Source organism: Malaclemys terrapin, chromosome 24 (genome assembly GCF_027887155.1).
Source record: "Malaclemys terrapin pileata isolate rMalTer1 chromosome 24, rMalTer1.hap1, whole genome shotgun sequence".
Taxonomy (NCBI): Eukaryota; Metazoa; Chordata; order Testudines; family Emydidae; genus Malaclemys; species Malaclemys terrapin.
In genome coordinates, this window is record NC_071528.1 from 1,566,632 (window position 1) to 1,589,268 (window position 22,637).

A 22,637-nucleotide genomic window follows, 5' to 3' on the forward strand; every position below is an offset into this window, starting at 1 on the left:
GAAGCGGCCAATCAGAGGACGGGGCTGTGACCCAGACTCCGGAAGTGTCAGGGTGAAAGAGCAGAGGGCTGAGGTGCTTGGTGGGCGCAAGATGGCGGTGAGTGGCGGGAGAGCCGGGGCTGGCCCGCCCGCCCGCGGTGGGGACTGTCCTTGTCTCTCCCGAGCGCCGGGGCGGGGCGGGGTTCGTTCGAGCCCTGCTAGGGGAGGCCCGCGGAGCAGCCTGAGCGGGTGGGAGGAGGCGGTGGAGCTCTGCCGGAGCGCGGCGGGCCAGACGCGAGTGAAGCCAGACGGGGGGCTCGGCCCCGCGCTCTCTCGCTAGGTCGCGCTGGGTGTGAGCGGAGGTGAGTCCGCCTGGGGTCCCGCGGCGAGAGCCTGCCCTGAAAAGCCCCGGCTGCGGGGGCGAACGCTGAGTTGCGTTCCTGGCGGGAGGGCCGCGTGTGGCGGAAGCAGCAACACGGCGAGTGACTGGTGCGGCACAAGCTGGGATGATGCCAAACACAGCGGGGCGCCGCAAAGCAAACCAGAGTGTAAATTTCCCTTAGGAAAGTTATAAGGGATGAAGAAGAATCCAGTACACTGAAAGTCCCCTTTCCAAAGGTTTAGCACGTGCCACGAGACTCTTATAATCGATCACTACTGTCATTCCTGAAGCTAGTGTGTTGAGGTGTGAGAGTTTTATGGCTCAATTTGGAGATAAAGATGTTACTTGAATACTGCCTCCGTTTGGTAAGTGTATTATATGGTGGGATTGGTTGGTTGGTTTGTTGTGTACGTTATACTCCAGAGTGGGATGAGGCTTTTGGTAGCCTGTCTCGAATTCAAAGGGCCTACTTAATGAAGCAGGTTGCATCTTGCATGGCCTAAAATTCATGCGCTAGTCTATCTAGATCCAAACAAAGGTATGTTTGTGGGGACTTTCAGTTTCCGTGGGCTAATCCATAATTTGAAGGCACTGATAGTTTATGCTGAAGAGCTCCCTTGCAATTAAGCAGGGCACACTTTCACCATTCTTCTTCTAAGTATTAATAATGTATTATTAATTATTTTTATTGCAGGACCCCTTTGTGGCAAGCACTGGCCAAACATGTAACCAAGAGATGGTTCTGGTTTACTTTTTAGTTATGTAAGCTCTGCTTCCTTTTTTTCCCCCAGGATAAAGAAAAGAAGAAGAAAGAGAGCATTTTGGATCTCTCAAAATACATTGACAAAACAATTCGAGTAAAATTCCAAGGTGGTAGGGAAGGTACGTTTCAAACTGAACTATGCTGGTTTGCAGATCATCACGCATTTGTGGTATAATGAATCCCACATCCATAATCCTAACTGCTTTTTGCCTCCTATAATCCCTCCATGTGCTCCAGTAACACCACTGCATCTTTAGATCTCCCTGGTGCTCACTCTTATCTCCCCCTCTCCCTTATTCTACTTAACCTCTCACTCTCTCTGTTTCTCCCATTTTAAAAATATCATCCTTGTCCCCACTTGCCACTCCAATGACTGCTCTGTTTCCCTTCTCCCTCTCATCTCTAAGCTTGTTGAATGCCTGTCTACAATTGCTGTCTGAAGTTCCTCTCCTCCAGTTCAATCTAAGACTCTTCAATCTGGCTTCCACCCCTTGCACTCAACTGAAACTGCTCTCACCAAAATCTGTAATGACCTTTTCCTAGCAAAAAACTCTGAACCAGTTCTCCATCCTTTTCCTCCTTAACTTGTCATTCATCTTTGACACTGTTGGCCATACTTTTTTTTTTTTTTTAAACCTTGTCCTACCCTGGCTTCTGTGACTGTCCTCTCCTCATTCTCCTCCTGCCTCTCTAATTGCTCTTTAAGCATGTCCACTAGATGTCCAGTTGGGGGAGGAGGGACTTTCATAGGTCTCTTTCCTTGATTCCTTTCTCTTCTCTCAATACACCTTATCTCTGAGTAGTCTCATTCACAAACACAAATTCAGCTACTGTCTCTGTGCTCATCTCTCAGATCTACCTCTCTACTCCCAACTTCTGTTCTTCTGTCCAAATTAAAATCTCTGCCATCTCCCCAAGGATGTCTAGCCATCCATCCTTTCAAGCTCAACGTGGTTAACAGAGCTCTTAATCATCCTCTCAAGCCTTCTCCCCCCACCTTCTTTCTCTGTCACTGCAAGCAACATCATCATTCTGCCTGTCACTCATGCCCATGTCACAGGCCTATCATTTTTTATTCAAACCTCTGTCTAGGTACTCTATATCTAGGTGTCAGAGTAGCAACCGTGTTAGTCTGTATCTGCAAAAAGAACAGGAGTATTTGTGGCAACTTAGACTAACAAATTTATTAGAGCATAAGCTTTCGTGGGCATCCGAAGAAGTGGGCTGTAGCCCACGAAAGCTTATTGCCACAAATACTCCTGTTCTATATCTAGCTGATGCATCTAAATATTGGAGATTCTTTCTGCATAACATCTCTTAAGATATGGCCTTATAAGCCGTATGCATCCAAGCAGCTAAAACTCTTGTCCAGGCTCTCATCATCTCATGTCTCAATTACTATAGCATCCTTTTTTCTCTGGCCTTGACAAATGCAGTCTTGTCCTGTATCCATTCAGAATGCTGCCACAAACATCATTCTCCCAACCCGTTGCTTTCACCACATCACCCCTCTGTTTGCATCCCTCAACTATGACTCGCCTTTCTCTAACACCTCAAACATCTTGTCTTCACTTTCAAGGGCCTTCACAGCCTATCCATGGTCTACCTATCACCTCTCATTCAGTATCGAAATATTGACTCCCCTCTCTCATTACCAAAAGATGCCAGCCTCCATCACCCACTTGTTAAATTTTCAAACAAGCATTTTCATTCTTTCTTCCATGCTGCCCCTCACTTGTGGGAGATGCTCACCATAAACCCCCATAGAACTGTCTCATTATCCTGCTTCAAATCTCTCCTTAAAACTCCCCTTTGCTGTGATGCCTATAAAGAACTTGATAACAGTTAGCCCATTAGTGCAGTGAAACTGCTGCCTAGCGTATTTGCTGGTATATGGTTTGTCATTTCCTTGTACTCCCAACTATCTCAGTTTGTCTGCTGCCTTATATTGTAAACTCTTTGGGGCATAGACTATCTTTAGTTCTGTTTTCGTACAGCACCTAGCACAATGGAGTCTTAGCATGACTGGGGGTCTTGGACATTATGGTAATGCAAATGGTAAAACTGGCTTTTACAAGGCGGGGAAGTCAACTCATGTGATCCTGCATAATGTATTCATTGCCCAGCCTTGCAAAATCATTACTTTATGTACTTTAGTATGAACAAGGTACTTGGCTCCTTACAGTATATACACATGAAGGCAATGCCTGTGCCACAAGAGCTTACATTCTAGAAAGATGCACAGGAGATGGGATGCATTGGGCTGTTTAGGGGGACTTACTGTTGTCGTTTTTTTGTTTTGTTATAACCAAAATATGAAAATTTACCAGCACAGACACAATCTACTCTGACTTATGATGATGTCAATTAAACAATTACTATCCTACTAAACTACTTTTTTGCTCTAGTAAGAACATGGACAGTTCATTTTGTGAATGAAAGACTGTGCTAATCTACTGACCACACAACTAGAATGTAAAAGTTTCACTAGTTGAAATGGCTTTTTCTTTGCTTTTAATTATCTGAATAACCTGAAAGTTCTAGAAGCAACTTATCCTGCTTCACTGTCTTTACTAATGACATCTTAATATGAAGAGAAGGGCATCCTCCATTCCCTCTCTCTCTCTCTCCCAGATCAAGCACTTTTTGGTGGCTGCTCTCATTTGTTTCCCCTTCCCAGTTTGGGAGTGGGATGGAATGTGTTATTTTCTTACATCTTGGCTTTGGGATTTTTCTTCCTGTTGCTACAGCAGGGGTCGGCAATCTTTCAGAAGTGGTGTGCCGAGTCTTCATTTAGTCACTCTAATTTAAGGTTTCGCATGCCAGTAATACATTTTAACATTTTTAGAAGGTCTCTTTCTATAAGTCTATAATAAATAACTAAACTATTGTTGTATGTAAAGTAAATAAGGTTTTTAAAATGTTTAAGAAGCTTCATTTAAAATTAAATTAAAATGCAGAGCCCCCTGGACTGGTGGCTAGGACCCAAGCAGTGTGAGTGCCACTGAAAATCAGCTCGTATGCCGCCTTCGGTTGCCTACCCCTGTGCTACAGTCTTGTAAAAAAAGCTATGTGTATTTTAGTTTCTAACTGTTTTTTTTGTTTGTTTTTTGTTTTATGTGTGTGTGGCGTCTTCAGCTAGCGGAGTCTTGAAAGGATTTGACCCTCTTCTAAACCTTGTGCTTGATGGCACTATTGAATATATGAGAGGTATGGAACATGCCATCTGAAAGCTTAGAGTAACTATGAAAGCTGATTTTGTGTTGTCACGGATTCATTTATAGATAAAACGCCCGAGTCTCCAAACTGAATAACCAGGAATAAGGCTGCAAGTTTGTCACGGATTCTCTGACTGTCCGTGACTTCTGCAGTGGTTGGTGCTGGTTCAGGGGCTGCCTGAGCCCAGCAGCAGCAGTTTGGGTGTGTGGGAGGGGGCTCGGGTAGGGGATTGTGGGGGGCGCTTACCTTGGTATCTTGGGGTGAGGGGCCCCACTGCAGCTCCGAGGGGCGGGGGGTTCTCTGCACTGCCTGTGCCTGCACTCCCCTCCCCCCACAGATCCCATTGGCTGCGGTTCACGGCCAATGGGAGCTGCAGCAGCTGGCGCTTGTGGCAGGAGCAGTGGAGCCCCTGCCCCTGACTCCACTGCCTAGGAGCTGCAGGGATGGAGCCAGTAGGAAGTCCCACCAACCCCCTCCTTCCCCCAGCACTAGCCGGGGTCCCAGGTCACACGCCGCAGCCCCCCTTCCTCCCCTCCCCAGCACTAACAGGGATTGTGGGGTACATGCTGTGCCCCCCTCCCCTTTCTTCCCCAACACCAGCAAGGGTCCTGGGCCACCTCCCCCAGTACCCATGGTGCTCCCAGACCGTCCCCCCTAAAGCACCAGCGGCCCTCCGCCCAAGTTTTAGTCAGGGCGACCCATTAATTTTTGTTTACTGCCTGTGACCTGTCCATGACTTTTACTAAAAATACCCATGACTAAAACGTAGTCTTAACCAGGAATCACTACTAAGGGGCAGATCATCTTAACTGCTGTGAATCAATGTCACAGGTAGTAATTGCTTGATATCACTTCCTCCCACTAAATAAAATTAAATGATTTATTTATTTATTTATTTTTAATTTATATTGCTTCCTCCCACAAAATGCCTTTAACACTTCAGGTTGGGATCTTCAAAGAAGCTAATGGAGTTAAACATCCAGGACCTACTGAGATTTCATTAGTCTTCTTTGAAAATTCTGGTCTTAGCTGTCTTATGAACCCTGGGGCACTCTTGTAAAATGACCATCAGCACAAACAGGTGATCCACTACAGCTGACGCCTGCTTCCTTTTTTTGTTTAAAAACAAAACTCTTGCTGTGTTATGATCTTTACCTTGTTCTTTAGCATATCCTGTGATACAGCATAGAATATCAAGGTTGGAAAGGACCTCAGGAGGTCATCCTAGTCCAACCCCCTGCTCAAAGCAAGGCCAATCCCCAACTAAATCATCCCAGCCAGAGCTTCGTCAAACCTGACCTTAAAAACCTCTAAGGAAAGAGATTCCACCACCTCCCTAGGTAACCCATTCCAGTGCTTCACCACCCTCCTAGTGAAAAAGTTTTTCCTAATATCCAACCTAAACTCCCCCACTGCAACTTGAGACCATTACTCCTTGTTCTGTCATCTGCTACCACTGAGAACAGTATAGATCCATCCTCTTTGGAACCCCCTTTCAGGTAGTTGAAAGCAGCTATCAAATCTCCCCTCATTCGTCTCTTCTGCAGACTAAACAATCCCAGTTCCCTCAGCCTCTCCTCATAAGTCATGTGCTCAAGCCCCCTAATCATTTTTGTTGCCCTCTGCTGGACTTTCCAATTTTTCCACATCCTTCTTGTAGTGTGGGGTCCAAAACTGGACACAGTACTCCAGATGAGGCCTCACCAGTGTCAAATAGAGGGGAATGATCATGTCCCTCGATTTGCTGGCAATGCCAGGTCATGAGCATCATGCTATCTAACTTTCAGGAGGGTACACAGGGTCAAAAGAATGCATGTTTATTGTGTCACAAAGTATCATCTGTCCAGTTGGCCACAGTTTTAGAATAACATTTTATTTTTCAGAAGTATATTTAAAAAAAAATAAATCTGTGGAATGCTACAAATAATTGCTAAGTGTGGTGACTACAAAAAAGTATAGTATTTGATGTTGCAATATCCATACAAGAGAATGTTCCCCTACTGATGTCTGATCCAGTCCTACAATTCTATGACTGGACTGCAAGGGACTTGAAGAAGTCATCTAGCCCTGCACCCAAGGCAGGACTAAGTATTACCTAGACCATTCCTGACACGTGTGTTTGTCTAACCTGCTTTTAAAAATCCTCCAACAATGAAGATTGCATCACCTCCCTAGGCAATTTATTTCAGTGCTTAACTACCCTTACAGGAAGCTTTTCCTAATGTCCAATTTAAACCGCCCTTGCTGCAATTTAAGCCCATTGTTTCTTGTCCTATCCCCAGAGGTTAAGGAGAACAATTTTTCTCCCTCCGCCATTATGGCTAAATACTAGGGATGTGCAAATGTAATTCTTACTGGGTGAATGAGGAATTTATATATAGAAAAGTCTGTCTTCCTGTAGTTTTTGGTCGTAGAATCTCTCTGCAAGAGTGATGATTTAGGGATTGGGGAGTTCTTTTGTCATCTGGACACCAGTTCTTAGGTGTCTCATTTGATAAGAGCTTTTAATTTCTACCATCTGAGGAATCTGAATGGTATGACCTTCAAAGTAAAGTTCATAGATTACAAGGCCAGAAGTGATCATTGTGATCATCTAGTCTGAGCTCCTGTATAACATAGTATCATAGAACTTCCCCAAAATAATTCCTAGAGCAGATCTTTTAGAAAAACATACAATCTTGATTTAAAAATAGTCATTGAGGGAGAATCCACCACAACACAGGGTTAATTACTCTAGTTGTTTGGAAATAAGGCGTGTATTTTTTAATCTGAATTTGTCTAGCTTCAACTTCCAGTCATCGGATCATGTTATACCTTTCTCTGCTAGATTGAAGAGTCCCTTATTAAATATTCCCCAAGTAGATACTTGTAGACTGGAATCAAGTCATCCTTTAACCTTCTTTGTTAAGCTATATAGAAGGAGCTCCTTGAGTCTATCATATTAGGCATGTTTTTTATTCCTTTAATAATTCTCATGGCTCGTCCCTGAACTCTCCAGTTTATCAAAACCCTTCTTGAATTGTGGGCACCAGATCTGGACACAGTATTCCAGCAACGATCATACCAGTGCCAATTTATAGAGGTAAAATAACCTCTGTTCCTATTCAACATTCCCAGGATAGCATTAGCTGTTTTGGCCACAGCATCAAACTGAGAGCACATGTTCAGCTGATTATCCACTATGACCCCCAAATCTTTTTCAGAGTCACTGCTTCCCAGGATAGAGTTCCCCATCTTGTATGTATGGCCTACATTTTTGTTCCTAGATGCATACATTTAGTCATAGTAGAATGCATAGTGTCTGCTTGTGCCCAGTTTGATCCAGATCGCTCTAAATAAGTGACCTTCTTTATTTACCACTCCTCCAACTTTTGTGTCATGTGCAAACTTTATTGGTGGTGATTTTGTTTTTCTTCCAAGTCATTGATAAAAATTAGGTCTGTCAAGCGATTAAAAAAATTAATCACGCTGTTAAACAGTAATAGAATACTATTTATTTAAATAGTTTTGGATGTTTTCTACCTTTTCAAATATATTGATTTCCGTTAAAACAGACTACAAAGTGTACCGTGATCACTTAATATTTGTAATAAAAAATAAAAATATTTTTTACCGAATATATATATATATATATATATATATATATATATATATATATATATATCAATTCACCTAATACAAGTACTGTAGTGCAATCTCTTTATCATAGGGTGCTGTTTACAATCCTTTGCTGCTGTAACTTCTAGTTTGGACTGCTCACAAATAGTCTGCAGCATGCAAGTTACTCCCAGGTGTGTGTGTGTGTGTGTGTGTGTGTGCTGCAGTCAGGCAGCCAGCCATACCTTGGCTCTACTGCAGGGTGACCCCACCACACTCCCAGTTGTAGATTTGTTTTCCCCGTGCATATATGTCTTGTATTTCCCAGCCCTCTCCTAAAACCATACAAATTCATATAAAGTTTGTATTTCTTTAATAGGAATAATATGCACAGACACTTCAGTGTAAACACACTGTATTAGATAAAACAATAGAATAAGTTTTAAACACAATTTATCTCTTTGTAGTTGAGTACAAGTAATAAGGAATAGAAGTCAAAATGGTTACAAGAAAAATAAAGAATAAAACACAACTGCTGCACAACTTAAACTATATTAAATTCAAAGCAAAGTTTTTCTCACCATATGATCTCAGAAGTCTTACAGACCAACTTTTTAGGTCAGGACCCCTTCCCCTGTTCATTGGTTGCTTCCTTTGTTCCTTTTGGTGCAGTGAATTGATGGGCGCAGAGAGAGAGAGAGATGATGTACCTTGGGGTGTTTGTCCCTCATTTTTATAGTGTCAGTCCCCCTCTTAGAAAACATTTCCAGCTGAGATTCAGGAGGCAATCTATAGGAAAGGATATTCCCTTCTGCTTGTCCTCACCTATTTGAGGTTTCTTTGTCTACCCTTCCTATACGATGACTCTAATTTGCATTTAAGCAATAAACAAACAGGGTACACATTCCTTTGTTTGAGACAGATGTGTTGGCCAACCTCAGTTTGGAACATGTTAACACCATACAATGGAGTCTTATAACATACAGTCTTAAAACTTCACATACAACGTTGTCGCACGCATTTTATCAGGACATGACAACAAGTAAATTCTGAGTTTTCAAGTGATCCCTTGCAGGACACACTTTGTACAAAGATTATTACAATAGTGTGTAGGTTGTGGACGTAGGTGCATTCTGTCACACATTGTCATTGTCACAGCACAGGATATGTGCAGCTTTGAATCCTCAGTTATCAGTAACTTCATTTTAAGGTATGTTGCATGTTTGAAGTTACTAACGAGTCAAGATACTCAAATAACAGACTTCAGTGGAATTATTTAAGCAAAGATTATCAGATTAGTACAGCACTATGCAGAATACAGAAAGAATTGATACATTACCACATTTATGTAAGGGAAAGAGCTGGCCTCTGTTTCTCTCTCCTCGCTCTCTGGTGGGATGCTGATAGTCTGCACTCCCCAACCTGACTTCCAAGACCTGGGTGGTTGTTGTTTTTTATAAGTTATGAGATCAAAAACTCATTATTGGAGGGGGAAAAATACTTTCCCATGATAATTTTACCATGTATTCTTATTTTTCTGCTTACTAATGGAATTTCTTTTGTAGTCCTCAGCTTACCTGACCGAGTAAAAAGGAATCTCTAGTCTTATCACTATTACTAACAGCTATGACAACTGACAGTTCTGAATGAGTTAAAACCTTTTTCAGTGGTCATTATTTCCACCATTACAGAACCAATGTGCCATAACAAATATTCCTTATTGATCACCCAGATTTTTATAACCTACTCCTAGACCTTTTTTACTAGCTTGAGAGGTCTTTTCTGTGGACACTTGAATTCCCACAGGCTCGCAGATCCTGAGAAGAATTAGATACAGCCCAGCCCTCAATCACCTAAAATTCCTGAATACCAGCCATTCACAGGTTAAGAACCAACATGCTGGGCCTTAGAACTTAGACACACTCTTGCTAATATTGCAAAGATTTTAGGAGAATAGTTAATATGCAAATGAGTTTAATAAAGAAAGAAAAGAAGAGTAACAGTGAGTGTTTAGAGGTACTAATAGGAATCAAAAGTTATAAGACTAATACTTAGTCCTGCTATTAGTGCATGCGACTGAAGTAGATGACCTCTCAAGGTCCCTTCCAGTCCCATATGATTCTGTGAAGAATGATAGAGGAAATTTAATCTCTACTCTATAAAATAATTGTTGAATTCTGTTTCTTTTCTTAATGCTGTCATTGTAATCCTAAACCCTCCTGGATGGTTTTCTTTCAGATCCAGATGACCAATACAAACTAACAGAGGATACCCGTCAGCTGGGACTGGTGGTTTGCAGAGGAACATCCGTGGTTCTTATTTGTCCACAGGATGGAATGGAAGCTATTCCAAACCCTTTCATTCAGCAGCAGGAGGGCTAACGTTTTCTTGGGACTCACTGAAGCCTCAAGGCTGCAAATCATTGGAGATAATGAACAGTGTATGAGAAACCTTCCCATTTTGGGGAATAGATTGCTTTTTTTTTTTTTTTTTTTTAAATGTTCATTTTATAAAGGGCAGAAGGACCTTGACCTTTTTACTTTGCCATTTCCCACGGTGATAGCAGGAACACTGAATGACAACTGCAAAATAAGATCTAATTTTGTTCAATAAAGAAAAACTTCATTACTGATCTAGTCAGTGTTCAAATTGAAGTCTTAAAGGTACAGGGAACCCTTTCTTTATTCTGGGTTTAAAATGACTGATTGGAAATCATAGTGGTAGCCAGCAGGCATGCGTGAAGATTGGATCCAAAAGACTAATTAAATACGCCCAAAACCAAGTTTTCATAGTAGGGAGACAAAGTGGGTGAGGTAATATCTTTTATTGGACCAATGTCTGTTAGCGAGAGACAAGCTTACACAGAGAACTTCTTCAGATCTGTTTTTTCCATCCTGTTTTCGTTCCTCTAGGCAGCAGAATTCATAGGCAGAGACCATTTCATAGAGTATCTTAAGCTCTGTACTAGTGATTTCTTACCTGCCTGCCCACCCTGATACTTAGACTAGGTCTACACTACCCGCCTGAATCGGCGGGTAGAAATCGATCTCTTGGGGATCGAAGTATCGCGTCTCGTTGGGACGCGACAATCGATCCCCGAATCGACGCTCTTACTCCAACAGCGGAGGTGGGAGTAAGCGCTGTCGACGGGGAGCCGTAGAGGTCTATTTTGCCACTGTCCTCACAGCGGGGTAAGTTGGCTCCGATAGGTCGAATTCAGCTACGCTATTTGCGTAGCTGAATTTGCGTATCTTAAATCAACACACACACACACACACACACACACACACACACAACCTGACCTTATAGGGAAACTAATTTGAGTGTTTACTGACTTGTTACCATTCTTTATAAACACCAGAGCTAAGAAGGGAATCTATTAATTTCTCGCTCTTGTTCCAAATCTTACCTTCTTGGAATTCTTCTATATAGCAGATTGGACTTGTAGCTTGCACACATACTCCCACTTGTGATTTCTTCTTGTTGACTTGTAACTATGCATTTCTAAACTTTATACATGATACATGGGAATACTTCAGAGCAACTGTGAATAAATAAAAGCTCTTATGAGGCTAATTTGCTGCTCTTGTGCTTATATCAATTTTAATCTGGAACGCCAGTCTTGTAAACTCAATATAGCATATAAAAGTCAGCTAGAGTTCTTTCTGGTTCATGCAGCATCAATAATAACAATGCTGCCCATATATGTGAAAGCACAACTTGGTCTGGGCAGCTCCATTGAACGTGATTTTGCATGGTTCTGAAGGTAAACTTCGTTCTTTAATTGGAACTTGGTTATGTAGTCTTGCTAAGGTAGGAGCTGAAATAGAATTTACTCTGTTTTTTTAGCTGCATGGACTCTGTATTTTGAAGAGTGGGGACTTCTAAATCTCCCTTTTTTGTCACTAGAACGTTGACAGTCTCTGAATACACATGCGAAACTTCAGGAAAAAGAAATTCCCTGTTGGTGTACCACTAAAAGGCTGTTTACAGAGGGATAAAATGATGAAGGCATTGGATTTTAGTTTTTATAAGCTTTTGCTAGTTCTTGATCAAAGCTGTGCCAATTGTTTTTTTTTAAGCTCTTTTCTGTAATTGTGGTACTTTTCAGTAGTTAACAGGAGTTTTACGTGTATAACATGCTATGTTATAGAACTCACAATGTACTGGGGCTTCTGCAGAAAACCCCCAAAACTGGTTCTGTCCTACAGCCTTATGTAGACTAATACACACACAAAACTTTGGAAACATACGTGATGCAAACCTACCAAAGCAAGGAAATGAAAAGTTAAGTAGCTTAACAGTGCATGCGTACCTTCTCCAACAACAACCAGGTACCTCCCCTGCTGACTGTGCACCAGAACCTTAACTCTGCCACATCTCTGCATCGATCTTGGAAGAGCATGCCAACCATATATGGCAGTGGTGAAGAAGGCATAGAGATGTTTGCGAGCAGAGAGCGTGGAAGGGAAGGTGAAAGGAGACCAAGTCTGATGTACATATGGACTCTGCTGTGGGGCCACCACTCCATTTGGAAATGGAAGTCAGTGAGGAAGGATGGTTCCTATAGTTGCTGAGAACTCCCAGAAATGAGACTTTCCCGGTTTCCTCTGCCCCATCTTCATTCTACATTTGTGGGACTAAGTGAAAGAATAAGGATCACTGCTTCTCCATGACCTTGGCTCTGTTTAATGATGGAAAATGTGGTTTTCCGTGGAAAAAGTTGATTTTTCCAGAAATGTCAATTTTGCCTACAACTATCCATTTTCCTAATGGAATATTAAAACGTAGTTTCAGGGGGGTTCAGTGTTAATTTATATCCGTCTAAACTGCTGCAGTGTGTCATGGTGCATCATGGGATAGTTAGTCTAGCAGGGGACCTTGGCTTGTAAAGAAGAATGGGACCATGAGCCAGGTGAACTACACACTCCTAGGAGACACCAGGGCAACTCAAGCAGGCACCAGTTAATATTGACTCTTAATAATCAGATATTGCCAAATCAAATTTTTTCTTAACTTTTTGATCTGCTAAAAGTTTTGATAGTTTGACTTTTTGTCCCAATTGAGGATGAAAACATGATGAAATACTGGAATTTCCCATGGGACAGAAATTATGTTTTCCAATCAGCTATAACACCTATCCCACCCTGTCCCTTGACATGGATAGATGAAGAAAGTTGGATCAGTGTGTGGAGAACTACCTGGTTCTTTTGAAAGGCTCTCAGATACCATGGTGATGAGCTATAGTATAAGTATTTAGATGGACCTACTAATAGACCAGCAATATGATGACCCAGAGCGCTTCTAGAGAATAATATTGCCTTTGCCAGTGCTACTGGCAACAGCCAATTCCACCTCAGGTCACCTATTTTAGAATCTGACCATATCAGCTGGGAGCTTATGCACTTTACATTGACTGACAAATTACAACTGCTCTCTGGGGCAGCCCTTGTGTTATTAATGAGGAGTTGGGTTGGTAGAAAGGGATAGTGTCAATGTTAAAGTGCAGAAGCCCAGTCTCTCCAAGCTGTAGTAGCCTGGTATGAGTTCTGCAGTGCACCCGCAGAGCTCAGTTTCAAGGATTGGTAAGAAATCTGGAGGCAGACTTACATCAGAGCACCCAGCATCATTTAAATCCATAATGTCAGATTGATTAGAGTGAGGTTCAGAGTAGGAGATAGTTGAGACCTAGTACCAAGGTCCTTAGAAAAGGGCTCTTAACTGCTAAAGAAACATTATTGTGAACCTCATGCTAGGAGACAGTTTCTCCTTAGCTAGAGGAACAGAGGGGGACTTTCTATTGCAGCTGGCTTTCTGAGCCACATTCACTTTGCGGAAATACCCCCATCTGTGAAGACCTAGCTAATTGGGAACAGTGAGGGAGGGCACATTCACACTGTTCTCTGTGAGAAGTAGAGTGGGGTTGGTGGGATCTGGATCCATTCCAGGGCACCTAGATTTGTGCCTCAGTTTAGTTGGTTGCTTGTGTTTATCCAGTATTAAGTTGCAGATTGATCTTCATTTAGAGAAAGATCTGGGAGTTATGACTTATTTCCTGTTTTGTTTTACAACAGACTTTCTGCAGTTGAGAAAACTGGTTGGCTCCTTTTGGTTTTACTTTGTGAAGCCCACATCATTCTGAACTTCCTCTGCTTCCCAGAACTGCAGAGAGATCTGATGGTTTAAAAACACACAATTAATTCCTCAGCTGTAGCTTAGTCAAACCATTTAACCTCATTGTGGTGAAAACGAGCTGGGAGTTCTGGGCTCTCTTGCTAAATCTAAGATTTATCCTGGGGGCCAGGGCAAATCACCTCCCCTCTCTGTGCCTCAGTTTCCTTGGGAGTAGAGATCAGCTGCCTATCCACACACACAGACTGGTTAGGGTTAGTTAACTGGATTTTGTAAAATCTTGAATGAAAGCCACTGTGTAACTGCCAAGTATGTATTTCTTATTAAATTATGGAATTTGTCTAGGGTGTGCAGGTTTTTTTTCCACTCACTCACCATCAGGCTTCTGAAATCCATCAACCCCTCTGAAGGGGCTTATTACCCCTTGCTCTTAATGTTTATAAACTAGCCACTAAACTTCAGTATTGATTTACAGCCGTACTGCTGCAGCTGCTGAGGGGTCTGAGAGGAGCGAAGTGGTGGCAGAATAAGCTTAGGGAGAGTGGGAAAGACTGAGCCAGACAGGAGCCTAGGAAGCATGGTCTATTTTTAGGACAAGGCTGGCATATCACATATTTATCAAAGTCACAGTTCCAGATGCCTCACATGAGCAAAGGGTGCTGAAGGGCTGAGTTAATTTTAACTCCTCCAGCTGACAACTAACATGGACTGTGCGCAGGAACCAGAAGGGCTGAGACTTCGGGCAGAACCAGTTACCGACACTATTCTTGAGATTGGACAGAGACTTTTCCAGGTCAATCGTGGTGCATTATCTCTCCACAGTCGCTATTTTGAGGCCATGTTTTTTGGGGGCACTAGAGAGAGCTCTGAACACCACATAGTGATCAGAGGAGTAGATGCAGAGACTTTCCAAGCGCTTCTCGAGTTCACTCGCACAGCCAAGGTGCTCATAACTCTGCACAATGTCACCCGCCTGCTGGAAACAGCCGACTTCCTCCAGTTTGAGAGAGTGAAAAGGATGTGTGAGAAGTTCCTGGAGAGGGAGCTGCACGTTTCCAACTGTCTGAGCCTGATGGCCTATGCCCAATGCTTTGCCTGTCCAGAGCTTCATGCATCAGCTCTCAGCGTGGCTCTCACGCACTGGACGGAAGTGACTTCTCAGGAAGAATTTAAGAAGCTTCCCAAAGAAATGTTGCTGCATCTCCTGCAAAACAATGACCTCTTTGTTCCCCAAGAGGATGTCGTTTTTGATACTGTGATGAAATGGATAATGCAGGACCCAGCATCTAGGGAGGAGGCCTTCTTGGACTTGGTGGGGCAGGTCAGGGTAACCTTCCTGAGTCTTTCCTTCCTTGATATCTTGGTGAAACAAAGCAAAAGCCCTGGAGAGAAGGATTCCTCTGCCAGGCTGCTAAAGAAGTTAGACAGCTGCCCTCCGCTCAGATGGAGGAACATGGAGCTGTCTCCTTGCACCAGCAGGAGCTATGAGACCCTATATATTCTGGGAGGGAAGCATGATAAGGAGCAGCAAGAATTATTTCAGTTTCAACCTAAATCTGGCACCTGGCATCTTTGCTCCCCGCTGCAGCGCAGGAACCTCATCCAGTATGCAGTGGCAGCAGTAGGTAACTCTCTCTGAGATGCATGTGTACTCAGAACTCTTTGCAACAAGTAGTGCAGGTGGCACCTAGCAAGAACTGGGCAAACTCAGAGGAAGTCAGGGTTTGGAGCCTTGATTGCGGTGGGCTCAGATTCTCCCCCCATTAAACCATCAGTGCTGTTAGTGACTTAACTCAGACCTAAAGTTCTCTTTGGTTCAAAGACCTGTTAGTCCTGGTGGCTTGGCTGTAAGGGGTTTGTATGGGGACTTGACTGAAAAAAGGAAATATTCATTCTTTCTGAATGTGATGATCATGGGGCATAAACATTAAAGCTATGACTCTACTCCCACTTACATCAGTTGTGCAGAGTAACTCTATTGTATAGCTTCCTTCTTAGGGCCAGAGCCCTCTTTGTCACAGTGATGATCTTCAGAATTAACTGCACGGACCTGACTGTGTTACACTGAGTGCATTACTCTTATGGGAGAGTTATTATATTCTGTTAGTCTGACACATCTGAGCAAATACTGAAACAAATGTAAACTGGTGTGACGTTTAGTGCAAATTAAAGGGCAGATTAGCTCTGTCTATCTTTGCAGCCATTTTGTGATGGCTTTGGGGTGATCAAGTTGTAATGGGATGAATACCTGTGGAATGCACATTTTAAGCTTAGTACTCTATAGAAAACCTTATTTTCCAGAGTTAGCTTCCTCCTATCAGGGAAGAGAAACAAGGCCATCTGACTTACATGACCAATCACAATGCAGGCAATGCAGCTAAATTTCAAATACCGAGTGTCAAATATTTGCAGCAAACTGTTCATGTCTCATCCATATTAGAAGCTGAAGGAGAGATTAAGACTCCAGTCCTGCACTCTGATCTACATGGGCAGACCCCATACCTACCTGGAACCCCATTGATTCCAAGGAGAACTTGCTCAGGTGCAAGGGACTCCACACAGATCAGGCTGCAGGAAGGAAGCCTAAATGTGCAAATTGCTTGAGGGGAAGTGGGCAGCAGGATATGCATGAGGATGGCTGAGAGATGCCTCTGCCTGACAGTTCTTTCCATTCTATCCCCAGGGAACTTCCTTTTTGTGACGGGAGGTTATTTCCGAGATGAGTTTGTGTGGTACAGCGTGGACTGGGTGTTGATCTATAATTGCTGGGACAACAACTGGCTGGAAGGGCCTGCTATGAAGCAGTCTCGCAACAGCCATTGTGCCGTAGGGGCTGGGCTCTATCTGTATGTGCTTGGAGGGAGCACAGATGAGGGCATAATCCCAGATGTGGAGCGCCTGGCATTAATGGACTCGCAATGGCAAAGCATGAGACCCATGGTTCAGCCTGTGGAGAGAGCAGGTGCAGTCAGTGTGGGGACCAGGCTTTACGTGGTCTGTGGCCTGGATGAAAAGGGAGATGTGTATGGTGGAGTGCAGAGACTGGACATGGAGAAGGATGTTTGGGATGTCATCTCCTTCTCACCACTTCCCAGGTGAGGAACTCTGCTCTGGGATGTGACTCCCTGAAAAAGATTTCACGGGGTTTTCATTGAAGTCAATGGCAAAACTCCTACCGACTTCAGTTGCGCTGAATTTCTCCTCTGGTTGGTCTGGTATGATCCATCTGATCATGCTGGTTTCTGTTTGTAACCTTTATTCTCACACTTCTTATCAAACTGTCTGTACTGGGCTAGCTTGATTATCACTTCAAAAGTTTTTTTTTTTTTCTCTTAATTAATTGGCCTCTCAGAGTTGGTAAGACAACTCCCACCTGTTCATGCTCTCTGTATGTGTGTATATATATCTCCTCAATATATGTTCCATTCTATATGCATCCGAAGAAGTGGGCTGTAGTCCACGAAAGCTTATGCTCTAATAAATTTGTTAGTCTCTAAGGTGCCACAAGTACTCCTGTTCTTCTTTTTTTTGTTTGTAACCTGTATCTCGTCAAGCTGTTCCATCTCTTGAAGGGATAAGGTGATGTCCAGGATAGGTTCACAGCAGCGCTTAGATTGGCCCCTATTTTCTAGGGTCGCAACTGTTCCTCTTTTTAAAAGACAGAATTAACTTTATTATTGTTCATACTATTCTGACCTCCTTGTAAAGCACTCGCAGATTAAAAGTGCTATATAAGAACTAGGTATTATTGATTGATTTTATTTATGAATTTCTGTTACAGTGACTCCAGAGGCTGCACTCAGATCAAGCCTCAATGTGCAGGGTGCAGCTCAAACCTATAGTAAGAGGCAACCTCTGCCCTAAAGGTGCATCTGGAGTTAAATTAAGTGTACGCTCAAGTGAGTGTTACAAACAAATGTGTGGAGGGAGCAGGAAAGAGGGGGCATGAGTCAGACACACCTGCTTCTGCCCAGAACAGTGCATGCAGTTTGCTGAGGGTTTATTTACTTCTCTATTTAGAGATAAACCTACCAGTAGTAGAAGTTCCAGCTCAGCCCCCCGGCCATTGTTGTCTGGCTCTCAAATTAGTGCGAGTCAGAATCAATATAAAAGGGACAATGCCAAGATGAAAATCACATCACAAAGATTTGCAAAGTAAAGAATCGCATAGCATTTAGTTCAAGGGTCCTCAGACATTTCACTGGCTGCCTTGACAGTATTTTAACAGATTCTCTTGTGGCCACATCCTCTATTCACCATCCTGTGAAACATGTCCCCTCCTATTCATGGGTCCATACATTTCATGGCCAGAAGGGACCATTATGGTCGTGTAGTCTGTCCTCCTGCATTGCATAGGCCAGACAACCTCACCACTCCTCCTCATATCTAATCCAGCAACTTTTAGCTGAGCTACAGCATAGTTTTTAGAATGACAGCCAATCCTGATTTAAAGACTAGAAGTAATGGAGGATTTACAACACCCCTTACTGACTTGTTCCAATGGTTATTCATTCATTGTTAAAGTAGGCATCTTATTTCAGTTAGAACTTTGCTAACTTCAGGCAATGGCTTGTGATTGAATTAGAGCATATTTAATAGAAAGATTGATCTTGTCTTCATTTAAAAGCTTCAAATGAAGGCGAATTGACCACATCCCTTGCTAATCTGTTCCAATGGTTAATTACACTCGCTATTAAAAATGTGCATCTTATTTCCAGTTAGAATGTTGCTGACTTCAACTTCCAGCCATTGGATCTTATGTCTTTCTGCTAGACTAAAGAGCCATCTAGTATCAGATGTCTTCTCTTTGTATAAGCCCTCGCTAGATTGTAATTAAATCACATAATCACCTTCTCTTTCATAAATTAAATAGGTTTCAGAGTAACAGCCGTGTTAGTCTGTATCCGCAAAAAGAAGAACAGGAGTACTTGTGGCACCTTAGAGACTAACAAATTTATTAGAGCATAAGCTTTCGTGGACTACAGCCCACTTCTTCGGATGCATCCGAAGAAGTGGGCTGTAGTCCACGAAAGCTTATGCTCTAATAAATTTGTTAGTCTCTAAGGTGCCACAAGTACTCCTATAAATTAAATAGACGGAGCTCTTTTGAGTCTCTTTTGAGTACTCTAAGGAGTATTTTCCAGACCTTTGTAACATTCAGTTTCCAAGGTGGGGGCTCCTCACTGACTATATGTCCTGGGAAGGTGGTGTGACTCCTTGTAAACTGATACTTGTTTCCCAAAAATTTAAACCTGACTCCTTACAAAGCTTTAGGATCCTTTCCATTCCTACCAGATGTTTTTTCCATGTTTTGTGGGAACAAATGAAGTCATCTAGGTATGTTAGTATGTCTTCAATTATCAAAACTTGGGTTAGACCATTAGCTACCCTCTGAAATGTCCTTGATGCATTCTTGAGTCTGAAAGGTGTTCTGCAGAACTGAAACACTCCCTAGGGTATCACAAAGGCAGTTTTTTCTCTATGCTCAGGTGCCCCTTTAATCTGATGACAAAGGTTGAAATTTACCTCTGTGCAGGGCCAGCAAAAAGCTGATGCACTGGTGTGAAGGCCTCATGCTGTCCTCTGCACAAGTGAATTTCATTCCAAGAGCAGACCTATTGAGAAAGATTGTAAAAACAGCCCCAAGTTGCTGTTTTGGACAATCACCGCACTTTAAAATATGATCACCAAAGGCTGGCATTATTTCTATTGTTTACTTTTTTACTTTCACTGGACTTGGACAGTGACACTAGACTGCTCAGTTTCTAGTCAGTTTCACTATCTAGTGCCCTTGCCCTAGCATTTCGCTCTTGTTTGGGGCTGCAGGGGGATATTTAAATGCAAAATAAAAGCAGTATTCATTGAATTAAAGAAGAAAAGATAGGCAATTGCTATTAAATCCCAGGCCCTAAACTACCTGACAGTGTTCCAGGAAAGATTAATAACTATTTAAAGGAGTCAAGTATCAGAGGGGTAGCCGTGTTAGTCTGGATCTGTAAAAAGCGACAAAGAGTCCTGTGGCACCTTTTAGACTAACAGAAGTATTGGAGCATAAGCTTTCGTGGGTGAATACCCACTTTGTCAGATGCATGTCTGACCTCTGATATTTAAAGGAGGTGATTTTTCCCCGAAGTGGATGGTTATTATTGAAAGCTAAAGAGTAGCAACATTTCAGTTAACTTCTGATGCAAGTAAAGCAGAGAGTTGATTAGTAAGAATATTGCAGAGAGGGCCTGAGATCTTCACTCACCATCATCAAACTGAGTTATTCTCAGCATCTATACAAATTGTTCAATGGTTTTCCATTTAGAGGAAACTGGATGCATGCTGGGAGTGCTGACCTTTCTCTTTGTGTCCTCCTGAGATCACCAGTTTTCCTTCTTCCTAGGTATGACCTCTGTGTTACAGCTCTGAATGGAGCACTCTACACCATAGGAGGAGGAGCCTTTCGCTTTGATATGGACACAGATGAATGGACCCAAGTGGATGAGGAGTGCCTGACTCAGAAATTCTTCATGGGATGCAGCACTGCGAATGGCCGAATTTATCTCCTGGGACAGAGGAAGGGGAACATGGCTGTCCCCAACATGGTGCTCTTTGACCCTTACACTGACACATGTCAGGTGGTAGATAGCAAACTCCCTTGCCCCGTTCCTATTTATGGGTGTGTCTCTATACGAAGATTTGACACATGAACTTAAGCAAGGCTGGACCCAGGTCACCATACAGAAAGGGAGTCCAGTGTGTTCACACTTACAAGGGCTGATATTTATTGTCTGTAGAACTTGTAGACTCTTGAAAACATCATTTATTCCTCTCCTGATTTTGTCTTTTTCAGTTTGGCAAATGCTGGTGTCCTTTGTCCTCAAGGAGCCTACAGGCAATGGAAGATTTGCTCCTTTCTTTATCAAGACATCTCCACTGGTGTCAGCATGATTCCATGAAAACATTTGTTAGCAAACTCGCTAACTTGGCCTCCGCAGTAGCAGCAGAAGGAATAACAGCATTGCAGGGTCAGTCAGAAACATGGCTGTTGGTTTTTTGTTTGTTATTTTGATTTTACCAAATGACAGGACAGCAGCTTCTCAAATGCTGAAGAGCACTCCAGGCAGCAGCAGGTAGAAGGCATCTGTCCAAAGAAAACCAAATTTCAGTCATTGAAAATTGATTCTTTTCTTTTCAGCCCATAGGGATGACAGTACCTAAAATGCAAACAGAGCCATGACTATACAGACCTGAGCTACTTCATGCTTCACTCCTCTGGGTTCCTAAGGAGCCTGGGCAGGGCCCTGATTATATTGGAAGGAAAAGAGCAAGCATATGGTAGGATTTAAACTGATTCTTTATTCAAGCCAGTGCCCTCATCACCTCTGTGCTGACTCAGCTCCATGTGTAAAGTGTCACTCAGGTTTTAGGTAGCACCTAGGGAACCCTGTTCAGAGCTGCTGTTGATGGCTATGGAGATAGTTCTACAAATGACAAGAGGCCATCGGCTAGCAAATAGGAGTTGAGCCACATTCACTTTGCGTTGTTCTAATCTTATGGTGCTCAGACAGGGGATGAAATCCTGGCCATTGATGTCAATGAAATTTTGCAGTTAGCTACAATGAGGCCAAGATTTCACCCAGGATGGGTACATCGTCCCTCCCCACTGCAACATTTCTGTTTATTATTATGCATGAGGCTGCTTGCTTCACAGCTGGGTGACATTTTCTGACTGAAACTGTTTCTCTGCAAAAAATGATTTGGTGTCACGGAAATGTTTCAATAATTTGTGAGACAAGGTGGGTGAGGTAATATCAACAATTTGTGTTAGTTTCACCAAAGTTTTCATTTTGAAAACAAAGCTAACAAACTCCAAACAAGTCAAAACATTTTCTTTTGACATTTTCAAAACAAAATATTTAAATTTTTTAATTAAAAATAACTTTTTGTTACAAAATTTCCTTCAATTGTATTTTTAAAAAAGTTTTATAAAAATGCTCAAAATCAAAGTGAAATGTTTTGTCTGAGGCCAAATGATTTTTTTAACCTCTCAATTTGCCAAAAGTATCAAAAAATTGTTTTGGGGTCAATTCAACATGATTTTTAAAAATTGGAGCTACCACCAAACCAAAAAATCAGTTATTTGCCCAGCTCTGTCCGCAACATGTATAACGAGAGAAATAAGACTTAATTCCTAGTCATGTTTGAAAATTTACCTGCACTTTGCTTGTGCACTAGCTGCTCCCTAAGAGAGACACTCCAAAGATGGTAGTGTCAGAGCTTACAAATGATATAATTTATAATGTTAAACATTATGATCTAGAGCTATGATGGATAGAAAATTAATTAGCCATAGAGCAACGCATGTGACTGTGAATGCAAGCAGACTTCAGATTGGCTGGGTAAAGAACAAAACCTTCCTTTCTGTATTCTGAATTGTGCTGTATTAATCTTTGGCTAGTAATCTTTGATTAAATAAATTCTGATTGAGATGGTTGTCTGACATCTTGTATTATTATTTTTAAAGTTCAACTATGTAACAATGGTTTGGAGGGTGGATATCAAAATGTGGTTCTTATC

General features: G+C 42.4%; 2 protein-coding genes across 4 annotated transcripts; both read left to right on the top strand.

Annotated features, from left to right (window-relative positions):
- The first annotated feature begins 24 nt into the window (after nucleotides 1-24).
- On the top strand, nucleotides 25-11,516 carry LSM7 (LSM7 homolog, U6 small nuclear RNA and mRNA degradation associated). Of its 2 annotated transcripts, none has more exons than XM_054013292.1 (4): nucleotides 25-97; nucleotides 1,153-1,243; nucleotides 4,263-4,334; nucleotides 10,179-11,516. In XM_054013292.1, exons 1-4 carry the CDS (start codon nucleotides 92-94, stop codon nucleotides 10,319-10,321), a joined length of 312 nt encoding a protein of 103 aa, XP_053869267.1. In that variant the 5' UTR covers nucleotides 25-91; the 3' UTR covers nucleotides 10,322-11,516. The 2 variants fall into 2 exon arrangements, with proteins under 2 accessions (XP_053869267.1, XP_053869266.1); XM_054013291.1 differs by lacking the exon at nucleotides 25-97 and adding an exon at nucleotides 374-726.
- Nucleotides 11,517-14,444: 2,928 nt separating this feature from the next.
- Nucleotides 14,445-22,560, top strand: LOC128828563 (kelch-like protein 23). Of its 2 annotated transcripts, XM_054013299.1 has the most exons (4): nucleotides 14,445-15,697; nucleotides 16,756-17,167; nucleotides 20,461-20,662; nucleotides 20,911-22,560. In XM_054013299.1, the coding sequence occupies exons 1-4, from the start codon at nucleotides 14,776-14,778 to the stop codon at nucleotides 21,127-21,129; spliced, it is 1,755 nt and encodes a 584-aa protein (XP_053869274.1). In that variant the 5' UTR covers nucleotides 14,445-14,775; the 3' UTR covers nucleotides 21,130-22,560. The 2 variants fall into 2 exon arrangements, with proteins under 2 accessions (XP_053869274.1, XP_053869275.1); XM_054013300.1 differs by having other exon boundaries at nucleotides 20,461-22,560.
- The last annotated feature ends 77 nt before the right edge of the window (nucleotides 22,561-22,637 follow it).

Bases quoted from the DNA above. Each gene is read 5' to 3' on its own strand.
- LSM7 (XM_054013291.1), top strand. From the start codon at position 700: ATGTTACTTGAATACTGCCTCCGTTTG. The intron at 727-1,152 runs GTAAGTGTATTA...TTTTTCCCCCAG, and splicing joins TTGAATACTGCCTCCGTTTG to GATAAAGAAAAGAAGAAGAA. The intron at 4,335-10,178 runs GTATGGAACATG...GTTTTCTTTCAG, and splicing joins CACTATTGAATATATGAGAG to ATCCAGATGACCAATACAAA.
- LOC128828563 (XM_054013299.1), top strand. From the start codon at position 14,776: ATGGACTGTGCGCAGGAACCAGAAGGGCTGAGACTTCGGGCAGAACCA. The intron at 15,698-16,755 runs GTAACTCTCTCT...TTCTATCCCCAG, and splicing joins GTATGCAGTGGCAGCAGTAG to GGAACTTCCTTTTTGTGACG. The intron at 20,663-20,910 runs GTGCTCTTTGAC...TGTCTTTTTCAG, and splicing joins ACATGGCTGTCCCCAACATG to TTTGGCAAATGCTGGTGTCC.